The 12,358-nt window shown below is 38.4% G+C and overlaps 1 protein-coding gene across 4 annotated transcripts in view; it reads right to left on the bottom strand.

Annotated features, from left to right (window-relative positions):
* The window catches only part of sema4f (sema domain, immunoglobulin domain (Ig), transmembrane domain (TM) and short cytoplasmic domain, (semaphorin) 4F), a 60,377-nt gene that overhangs the window by 14,014 nt on the left and 34,005 nt on the right, over positions 1 to 12,358 (bottom strand). For all 4 annotated transcript variants that reach the window (XM_023966005.2, XM_023966006.2, XM_078936037.1 and 1 more), the window contains one exon: positions 935 to 1,080. In XM_023966005.2, the coding sequence (XP_023821773.1) occupies positions 935 to 1,080 (146 nt within the window). The remainder of the gene's footprint in view (positions 1 to 934; positions 1,081 to 12,358) is intronic.

A 12,358-nucleotide genomic window follows, 5' to 3' on the forward strand; every position in this document is an offset into this window, starting at 1 on the left:
TGCCTTGCCCAAGGACACATACATGTAAATGGCCGACGCCAATCTTCTAATTAGCAGACAACAGCTCCACCTCCTGAATCCCAAGTGACTTAGCAAGACGTGATCGGTAATTAATGTCACTGAACGTCTCTCACTGTACTCAGAGATTAGTAACTTCAGTGTCTTCATTTTGTCTGATGTAATGAAACAAAACATGTTTAATTTGGAAAAGTTTACTTTAATATGAATTGTAATTTCGTATTTTTTAAAGAGCCAACTGAAAGAAATCTGCATTCCAACATGCAAGCAAAGGTCTAACGGTGTGGGGGTAGTATCATGGTTTGGGCCAGTGTTACTGACTGGCAAAAAGTACGTCAACCCAAAAAAAAAAAAAACACATGACGATCACTATTAACTTTTTCTTTTATTTATTTTGGTGTTTACACTATTTTGTAGCATTATACGGTAGAACATTTCATATATTATCGTCTTGATGATTTTAATTACCTGTTGCCGGTCAGCAAAGCTGCCCCGAAAATGATGCTTCAACCACACTCTTGAAACTATGCTATCTAGAAATCAGAATTTTTCCCAGTTTTTTTATTAAATATATTTCATATCTTTTAGCAAACCACAAAACTGTTTTTAAACAGATAACAATGCTTTCCAAAAAGCAGACGCTTCTTCTTTACAGTCATGTGGACCATAGTTGTTCTAAGTTCTCCTGATGGTTGACCAAAAGATTTGAATATGTGAAATAGACTGGCTGCTAAAAACATTTTTAAAGGGTAAATGTTATATTTGACAATGTGCTAGATAGCAATTTTCCTAGTTTGAGATGTTGTATTGACGCTGATTATTAAGTCAAAGACATTAGATACAAATTAGAAACCATTTGCAACTTATTTTATGACATTTACCACATATCAATAAAAATGCCTTTTCATCTTCCAACCTTTCTTGGCTGCTGGTTGAGGTTGTTGGTGTCAACAGCCAATATGGCGTCTTTGGCGCCCAGGTAGAGCACGCCTGATGAACGGTCGAGTAGAAAGGTGCTGAAGTCGGTGACGTTCTTGAACATTTGTGGACCCAAAGTGATATCTACAAACCAGAGGAGAGACGTGAACTCAGGTTTTTTAAAAATCTGCACGGAAAAGAAAAAAGTAAGTTTTCCATCATGCATTGACGACACTTTAAGAAACTAAAGACAAGATTTGAAGACCACTCCTTTTTAAAGAGATTTAAAGAGTAACAACTGCTACAGCCCCCATTTTATTTCAACCAGTCACAATAACTCCTCTAATTCCTCACTTAATCCCACTTTTCCTTCTAATTTTACCCCTTTTCCCTCCTTTTTTCTATCTACAGAACACACACAACTCTGCAGCTGTTTGTTTTAAACATCCCTCCAGGGTTTTTTGCATCTGTTTTTGGAATATTTCACTCTTTCAAAATCCACTCCTGAGGAAAGCTAAAACTGAATAATGCATCGTCTTAATGTATAATAAATAATGAAGTCATCTTCTACATAATAGACGGCGTGTAATAACATCTATATTTGTTTTCTGCTCTGGAAACTGTGGCATGAATCAAATCCACCAAGCTTTTGAAGTCTTCCTCCTACTCTTCCCTCTGAACAACAAAGCATTGTGTGTAAGAGAGTAAAGGCGCTGTTTTTAAGAGCTTCAATGCTGAACTCTTTGAGTGCAAAAAAAGAAGATGAGACAGACAAGTTGAAGATGCAGCGATTAGAATGCATCAAACACAAAAACGCAACCTTAACATGCGCTAAAATACAAAACACAATGAGCAACAGGTAATGTAAGGACGAAACACTATGAACAGACATAATACATCATAATAGTAATATACTACAAGATTCACAAAAAAGGGGGAAATTGTAATGGATTATTTCATAGGCAGTTTATAAAATATTTCATCTGAACATATTTGAAAGGGATGTCGTGCCAACATCGATATCGGACGATACCGACACTGGAACAGACATACCTATACCAATACTGAAACAGACATACCCATACTGATACTGGAACAGACATACCCATACCGATACTGGAACAGACATACCCATACCAATACTGGAACAGACATACCCATACTGATACTGGAACAGACATACCCATACTGATACTGGAACAGACATACCCATACCGATACTGGAACAGACATACCCATACTGATACTGGAACAGACATACCCATACCAATACTGGAACAGACATACCCATACTGATACTGGAACAGACATACCCATACCGATACTGGAACAGACATACCCATACTGATACTGGAACAGACATACCCATACTGATACTGGAACAGACATACCCATACCGATACTGGAACAGACATACCCATACTGATACTGGAACAGACATACCCATACCAATACTGGAACAGACATACCCATACCGTTACTGGAACAGACATACCCATACTGATACTGGAACAGACATACCCATACCGATACAGATCCTGGAACAGACATACCCATACCAATACTGGAACAGACATACCCATACCATTACTGGAACAGCCATCCCGATAATGTCGATATGTTGAGCCAGTATGGTTATATCAGTTTGTCTGGAGTTTTTTACTCTCTGTACCCTATGCCTCCCTGCTCTCTGGCTTTAGGGGCCCCTGTGGCAGTCCTGCTGGCCCTGGCCCGGGTAGCGGATGTCATTGCCCAGTAGGCGGATTTTCTCTATCTGCTACCGTGCTGGTGTTGGGGGGTCCTGGCTGCCGCTCCTGCTGCGGCGGGGGTCTTGGTGTGGGGATGACTGGGTACTCTCCTGCCTTCTTTCTACATTCCATCATCCACTTTAGAAGAACATAAACACTCTCTCGAGCACAGGCGTTAGCTCACTTTTGCACAAATAGTTTGCGTGACTGAATAAAATGTTTCACACTAGTTAGTTTGAATGCATAGGTATACGTGTGTGAGCATTAGTTGTATTGTGTACATGTTGACACGTGAACATTTTTGTAGAAACAGGGATGTTTATAACATTTGAGTGTGTGAGTCGACAGGCCCGCTCCTTCTAGATTTGTATCACATCTGAACCTGACTGTAATCATTATAACCATCTAATATCGATATCGGACGATACCGAATCTGGAACACACATTTCAATACAGATTTGTCGTATTAGTGTCGGTATCAGATGATATTTGCATAATTTGAGTATATCAGGTATCGATATTTAAAAAAATCTACCGGTATTAGTCTGACTGTCTTCAGATAAACTTTATTTTTTAAATGTATACTTGTCAGTAATTATTCTGACTTTTTTCAAATATATTTTCAAAGTTTTAAAGTGATGCTTTTTTCTATAAGATGCCTTGCTGTATAATAAAAAGGTCAAGTACAATGAGATAGACCTCTAAAAGAAAAGTGCCTTTAAAATAAAGAAACAAAGAGGAAATCTGAACATAAACCTTTGGAGACTCTTGTAATTTCTTGCAGAAAGCTTCTAAAAAGAATGAAATCTGAGTTGACGAAGTTTATCTCATTTTTCATGTGATGAACTATTTTTACAAATTTCTTATTTTTGTTCCCACAATAATCAAGATTTCTTTGTCATAAAACTTGAATAACTTTCTTTTTCTTTAGATTAGAAAGCCGCTGTGAAAAATGGTTTTAAATGTAAAAAAAAAAAAATATTGGATTTTTTTTCAGATTATTTTTGTTTGCAGAAAAACCAACCTGGGTATCTTGAAAGAAGTTAAGTTTGTCCGCATTTGATACAATGACTTAGGCACACCCTCTTGTTTTGTAGAGATAAACATCCTTTACTTGTTAAATTTATAGAGGAAATTATTATTTTTTAAAGCTAAAACTCATCACAGCTTTTTCTTCTTTTTGCGCCGTTATTGTGAAAAACTATAGTTCAAATAAGAGCTCTTCATGATGCTGCAGGTTCATCCAGTTTTCCAAAAAATGATATGATTCGATAAGTTCAAAGATTATCAACAAAATTAGTTTAAAAAATGTTGATTTCCGTTTTTCTTTTATGGATGAAACCTGCAAAAATAAATGAGGATTTTCTATGAATCCCCACTCAGTGTCGACACAGTTTCCCACTTAGGATCCATCTGCTGCTCTGCCTGTGCTGCTCTCTGAACTGAAAAGAAAAAAAAAAGATCCCAACACAGTGACATCACCCTGTCCCTGAATCATAGACCATTCCTCTCCTCCTGAATCCATCCAGTCGGTCTGTGTTTCCCATAACATTTGACACAAACCCATCCATTAAGGGGACATCTGTTCAGCCAGAAGCCTCCAGGTAGTCCAGCAGGGCTTGTACTTCCTGGAAATCAGTCTGAGTGAGGACAGAGATGTGGAGGAACACAAATAATGCGTCTGAAGAACAATACAGCTGCTGATAAAGCCCTCACTATCAAAACTAAACATCTCAACCAGCTTGCAGCCAAATTAGGCTTCAAAAGACAACCGAGTGGCATTCAGGAAGACGACCATTACACAATCCCCTTCAGCCCCTTTTTGCAATTTTCAATATTTTTCTTGTCCTGCTTCTCTAACCTGCTCCTGATGTGGGTTTCTGTCCATTGGCTGCGGCATTGACTTGATGGATTAACACATACATGCACCCATGCGCATCGCAGCAGACGAGAGTGTTACTGACACGGGCCAAAGGCAAGATCTGCAGCCATGTCCTTGTGAACTCGTCCTCACTGGTTATGTAGGACACACACTGCCATGCACACGGGGCCACCACTTGCCCTCCACCCGAATGTCGGGAGATGATTCCTAGAGCGACACCATCTGCCCTTCTTACAGCCAAACACACACACACGTCTAGATCTCTTCCAAAAAACACAACTCGGTAAAGAAATATGGCGTTATGTTTCATCTTCTGAAGTAGTGTAGTGTAGAGAAGTAGTGTCCTCATTCTTTGGATAGTTTTGTGCAGACATTTGACCTAACACACAGTCGAGGCAGACAAAATGGCTTGTGGTTGTGATGTGCAACAAGATAAAAATCTCATGTGTTTATTTTAGTTTCCACATTATCGAGTACACTTGTAGTGTTTGTGGGTTTGAAGACAACCAGGCACATGCTGCAACACATCACAGCAGGCCGGGGTTTATTTATGGGTAATCTTTTTTTTTTTTATCTATGCATGGCTCCACAGAGTAAAGAAGATTATATCAGCGGTTAATAGAATGAGTCACACGTCCAAATGCTGCTTTAAAAGTACTCCATGCAATAAACTTCACAGACATATTCAGGTCCATTAATTGTGTCTATGGCTTCATTAACTCTTGAACAGAAATAACTTTGAACCATGTTTATGAGGCACATGCTATAAATTCAAACCAGTTTAAAATCATTCATGTTTAATTTTAGATGCTTTTCTCTTTATGGTTTAAAAATGTTACTAACCTGTCAGTTTGTCCGGTGGTGGGTCTCTTTTATTTCCATAAAATATACAGGACTTTTTTTTTTATATATTTTGAAAGTTATGAAAATAAAACAGCAAAAGACTTAAGAAAATCTACACATGCTAACTTTAATTTAGCTTTACTAGAACTTGAGATGATTTTCTTTTTTTTTTTTTGGGTTGTCAGGAGGTTATAGCACTCAGGTATGGTATAAGAATGGCATTTAATTTCATAATTTTTAAAGAGCCAACTGAAAGAAATCTGCATTCCAACATGCAAGCAAAGTTCTAATGGTGTCGTGGTAGTATCATGGTATGGGCCAGTGTAACTGACTGGCAAAAAGTACATCAACGCAAAAAAAAAAACATGACGATTTGTTTAGCTTGTATTTTGAATTTAAAATATTTTTTTTCCGTCTGCATCTTTGCAAAAAACAGGAATCTTTACAGAAAAGGTGAAAAGATTGCAAAACAGTTTCAAGTTGCATGAAATAAAACAAAGAATTCTGGAAGTCTAGTAAACTTGTCTTATAGCTCATTTTTTTGCTTGACTTTACTTAACTAAATATAACTTCTCTTAACCAGTCAGTTGCTAAAATAATTTCCTTCATAGGGGAAGTTTTAATAAATGTCACAAGAGAGAAAAATAATTTAAATTTGTATGATTTACAACCAAAACACAGTTAGAAATCTGTTAAATAGTACATTTTAGCTTGGGGGTTATTTTTCTGGCAATATGTCTATAAAAGCCTCAATCAAATGTGATCTAATTTTAAATGAAAAGATATGATTATTATTACCATGACAAAGAAAAACATTTAGGTTTAACAGAGACATTAGAAACTGCATGTTTCGTTTCTCTTTAAATGATGCACTTAAAAAATGTGACGACCTTAGAGTTCAAAAATGACTACTACGGGTATAAATGAATCTGTACTCCGAAAATGCAAAATTCTACCCCCTGCCATGAATCATTTATTCATTATACATTAAATATGACAGGGAGGCTTCAAGGGAGGGAGCCTGTGTATGTGTGGTGGGGGCTGTCCATTAAGGATTTAATAAACTGACTTGAGCTCTGTGGGACCAGCCTTGGTCTGTGGCTGCAGGGCATTTGGGAGAGTCTCAGCCAAGTAGGAAGTGATGAATTATACACCTCCCTTCTTCATCTGTCAGTCAAAACTGACGGGATGGGGAGAAGCGATGCATAGACTCACTCAGCCCCCTGCGGTACAGCTGCGTCATCTCCGCAGTCCCACACTGTACAGACACACAATTACTGCAACAATGATCCACTCAAAGCCTTTTGAAAGGCTCCAGCTGCAGCTTCCTCTGAGTTGTTTCACAGCGGCTGGGAGCAGGCCTACTTCAAAGGTCAACAGATTACAGCGGTTTAAGGTGAACTATCAGTGCACGGCCATTAGCAGGCAGACCTGCAGCATGGCCACACTTCCTCCCACAGTAAAGACATACTCTGTTTGAATGTATGCTGTTACATCATATTTTACATATCGTATATCCCCTGTAACCCTTGTGCTATCTTATGGGGTCCAGAGGACCCCACCCTTACATTGACGTGTTCTCCCTACCATGACAAAGGTGGATAAAGGTGGAAAGATTTCATGTAAACCACGGACACCAGTGAAGATAACAAATCATTGAAGAAAAAAGGTTCAGCGCACTGTCTAGTGGGTCTAGATGACCCAACTCTCAATGTTAAAGTGCCTCAGATAGCACAAGGGTTGAGGCCTTAGTATTTGTCAAAAAACAACAGCGCACCTCATACAGTATATGGATTCATTCTGGTAGTGCTTATTGATACGATTTTGAGAGGTAAACGGTGCTCTGTCTATATGTTTTCGTGAATCCGCAAACACGGCTAATGTGTAGCGGGGTAAGACTCCATTTTTTTAAGTTTGAGAGTTAGCATAGTCACAGTACCGTTTATTTTAGCGGTATCAGTCGGTTGTTTTCTAATATGTTGCAAACTAGGTTGTGAGTTACAGGTATCGTGAATACACTTATACAGCTAATGCTTTTAACGTGGCTAATGTATAGCGTGATACAAACAAGTTCTAGAATTACTATCTTCTTCCACTTTCGGCTTCTCCCATCAGGGGTCGCCACAGCGAACAAGTCGCATGGTAAATTTGGCAATGTTTTACGCCGGATGCCCTTCCTGACGCAACCTTCTCTAACCGGGCTTGGAACCGGCAGAGGTAGAGAAGGGAACAGGGAGCAGCCTGGAGTCGAACCCGGGTTTCACGGACGGAAGGCGCCGCAAACCAGCACGAGCTAAAGAATTACTATGAACGCAGTTAATTAAGTTTTACTGGCAGACTTTTCGCTGACTCTTTTGTTTTGCCTAATGCCCCTTATAGCGCGTTGCGCCTTATAAGTGACATCATTTCGAACATGGACCAACCATTGACGGTGCGCATAACAATGCAACGCACACTATAGTGTGGAAAATAAGGTATTTAAACACCAGATGTACTTTGTTCCTTTGACTAATAAGCTGCGGAAAGAAAATATAAATATACAGAATGGCCAAATCTCAGTTCACTTCATCTACCTCGTTCAAGGATTAAGCTACATTCTTGAAAGGTATGGCATCAACATTCCAGAGCTAGCACCAACTATTTTGTTTTTTGCCACAATCTCTTATTATAGATTATACAGAGATGATAGATTATAATTTGGAGGGATTTGTTTTGGAACATAACTTTCATGGGACAGAGTTTAAGGCAGGAGCATGGTTAGACAACTGTGCTTGCGGGTATAATGTTTGGTTAGGTTATTGTTTAAAAGCAACTCATTGTCTTAGCCTTGACTGATGACAGGAGGGAGCTATTCAAGTATATCCTGTCCCAAGAGTTGTTTCAACATAAGGGAGGGCACATCGGTTTGAAACCCTTTGACAGCAATCTGTGCAAAGTTTTGTTGAGTTTTTTCTTCTTGTTTACTTTGGCTACATTATTTCAAACAGGTCAGGTGATTTGCTACATTTTAGCCTGTTAGCATGCTATCACTTAACTATGAATAACACCATGGCTGTGTCCATATTCCCACCCTAACCCCTACCTACTAAAATGCAACATAGTGCGGCACTATGTGAAAATTGGCGGATGTGACGTCATTGATTTCACGAAGTGAAAATCTAATTAATATGAGCGTTTTGCGAAGATTTTTTATGAGTCCACTATCTTCTGAAGGTAAAAACGTTACTGGTTTATTAAAAAAATAAATTTAAATACATTTTCTGGGTAAAAAATGTTCAGACGCAATGCTTTGTGGTCTATATTGGCCGATCTCGTGAGCATCGATGTACACTGGTTTTTCGCAGAGACTTCTGGGTGATTTCCAGGGCACTGGATTTTGGAATTGTAGATTTGGACAGCCCTACAAAATGGCGGGCGCACTATATAGGGCACTTAATAGGGGTTAGGGTGGGAATTCGGACATACCCCATCTCTTAAATTGGTTGGATTCTAACTTGTGTCTTTACTAGCATTTCTTAGGTTCTACATAAATAAAGTTTAAAAAAAAGGTTTTTATAAATCAAATAACAAAATAAAATTACACTCAGTAGCAATTTACATCTTAGGCTACATATACAACCTGTTGTTAGCCAAGCTAATATAGGCTATATTGCTATATTTTCATTGAAATTATATGTTTACTTCTTTTTTTTAAAAACCCAAAATTGAAAAAAAAACTGTACTAAATTATAACTACATCTGAATTAAGTTTAGTTGTTTAATGCTGTACGTCGCTAATTCGAAATCTTCCATTAAATCCAGGACTCTACTTCACTTGGCATCACCTTGAAAGGAAAAAAACACTGAAGAGTATTTTTATATAATTGGAAATAAACTCAGACATAAAGGGGTTAAAACTGTAGAGAACTTTATGAGGAGAATTTACCCAAAGTTTTTTGGGGAAAAGTGTTTTTAATACACATCAATGCTTGCAGCAACTCTTAACGGTCCACTCAGTACCCTCTAATAATGACAAAAACAGCACCCTGCCGCTCCCTTCTGCTTAATTTTCTTCAGTAAAATACATAATAGCCACAGCAAAGACATTTTAGTGTGTCTGCTATTCATATGTTCTAGCTTGTAAGCCTTTTCGTACAGCTAGAATAAAATAAACAAGCACAGAAATGGAAAAAACAGCTCATTTTGAGAGAAAAAAAAACAAGTGTTTTGTTGGCGTGACTGAGAAACCACAATACTTCATCACTGCTATTTCGACAGCAGTGGAGCTTCATTTTGTCTGAAAGTTTTTTAACTCAAGTTAAGACTTTAAAGTTAACAAAATATGAAGAGATTATGTAAGTAGAGTTAATGTTTACAACTGACTCCTATAGATATATTAAAAGTTCTTCAAGGAAGACATGGTTTTAACATGTAATATTTATTAATAATGTTTTTTTTTTCTCCCGGAAGATGAAAGCATGGATGAATGATCTACAGAGCTGCATTGATGTTGTGGGTTCATATTCTATAAACTCAATTATTAATCTTTACTTTTATGAAAGTGACTCATTCACTAATAGTCTTAAGCAGCAAAGTGCAACACACTTAAATAGAGCAGGAAGTCCTCAGTAAGTGTTAACCCAACATGTTAATAAGTGCCTTCATCTGCAGTGATGTTCTTTACAGCTGTGGGCTTCCTCTGCATTGAGAGGTGAAGACATCAAAAAGGCTGAATGACCTTGACAGCCTTGATGTCTCCTCTGAGGTTCAGAGAGAGCTGAGACCCACATGACTCAGGTCCTGGAGGCAGTAGGAAGCTGTAGATGCTCGAAAGAAAGGGTTGAAATTGGAGAAAAGAGGAAAACTAAAGAAAAATCTTAAGGCCACGTCACACAGCCACATCATACATTTTGCGTATAATGCATGGATGAAAATAGTCATATGTGAATATACGTGGGAAAAAACGGAGACAAATTGTGATTCATTTGTGAAATTTTCACATATGTATCACGAATGTACCGCTTTAAAAATCACAGAAGTATGAATAAACCACGCAAGGAACACATAAATCAATGTAGAGCATTTTGGCATACTGCACGGATGAAAATTGGCCATACGTGAATATACTTGGAAAAAGAGAGAAAAGTTGTGGTCTTTGACGTGAAATTTTTACAGATTTATCACAGATGAACCACTTAAAACCACAGAAATATGAATAAAGCACGCAAAGAACGCGTAAATCAACATAGAACATGAACCGTGTGCGATTATTGCGCTGTTTATATGCCATACCTTAGTGACTCGTGCAAAAATTTAATAATTTGAATGTGACATGTGCGCCATATACAAAGTTATACACCGGTTCTATATGCGTGAAAAGCCTATTAGACACACATGGAACAGTCATGGAAAGCTAGAAATTTGCATATGTATTACACACATTTGCGTACAACGTACGTAATAATTGTGTATAAACTATGTAAAATACGCATAAACTGCATAATTTTCAATAGACCAAAAATTTTGAACAGCCCAAGGCCAAATTCATGTAGACCCGTCGGCCGAAACCCTTAACTGACATTTGCTCACATCAACAAATGACGGATGCCCGAAACATTTATGAATTATGTGTATCATGCATGTACCACGAAAGACTCAACTTACATTTGTGGAAAATGCACAAAATGTATGTAGTTGCTGTTTAACACGGCGTAAGGAAGGAAACAGTGCAAGAGAAACAGTAACGGATGTCATTTATTGCCCCCTTTTACTTCCTGTCTTGGCTTTCTATTATTCAACTTGTTTACTGGTGAGGTGCAATGAGGTGTGCAATTGTATGTTTTGATTTCTATGGATGCTGCTGCTGCGCTCCTTTGAATTCCCTCACCTCCATCCTCCGTCTCCAGCCTCCCACCACCTCATCCACCTCCCCAGTTTCCCAGCGTGTCCCCCAACCCCCACCTTCTCTCCCTCTGGCTGTGGATGATAAGCAGTAGCACTACTAATCAGGCTTGCCCTAAATTCGCCCATGCCTTGCAGGATTAGTGTGTGTTGGTTAGCACTCGGAGGCGCCCGCAACTGTGAACTGGTGTGAATCTTCAATTCAAGATAAATGAGTCAAACAGTGCCGTGTTTTTAATTAGGCAATAAGTACAATTACTGTCGGGGAATGAAGAGACGGGAAATAATGAATGGAGGGAGTGATATTTGAAAGTCCATTAAAAAAATAGAGGCCAACATCTTTGCTGTGCAGTAAAACTAAACAGCTCTCACCTGCCTCTCTAAGTTTACGTTTAGGCTGTCAGGTCCAGACTAAACATGTCTGTGAAGCCAAACCAAGCAGACATAATATGTTTCAATGGAAGAACTGTCCACAGCGGTTTGGACTACCACCTGAGAAATGAAACTGCATGTATTTTAGGGCAACCGAACCTTTTTCCTCTGGGAGCCTTTTTCTGCACCGACATCTCTGAACTCTATTGTTTCATCCAACAATAGCAGGTCTTGGTTGCTTCAATATATTAATTCAAACTGCAACAATCTTTGCCTTCTAGTTAAGGAATAAAACATTGTTCAATCAAGCATTTCCTGCATTCAACAGTCCTTACAAGTTCCATCAAGCTGTCTTCTGGGAGTCTCCAGTTGGAGAAAAATCTGTTCTGATTGGATGAACTTGTGTTTGCGTTGGATGAAAAAATTACCAGATGTTTTCTCTCTGGAAAGAACAAGAGGCAGAGCAATCAAAGAGTAAAGCGGTGTGTTTGTGAGGCATTAAAGGGAGGTATCCTTACAGACAAAAGGGGGATTGTTAAATGAAGAATAGAAAAGGTCTACACACAAACATCAAGACATCAATTGAGACAATTTGGCAGGAAGTAGCGTTACACCAATTTCTTTATGCTGTAAAATCCACAAGAAAAATAGCATGAGCTGATTTATTAATTCTATCTAACCCTTTGAATCACATTTG

Source organism: Oryzias latipes, chromosome 18 (genome assembly GCF_053564925.1).
Source record: "Oryzias latipes strain Hd-rR chromosome 18, Olatipes_Hd-rR_3.1".
Taxonomy (NCBI): Eukaryota; Metazoa; Chordata; class Actinopteri; order Beloniformes; family Adrianichthyidae; genus Oryzias; species Oryzias latipes.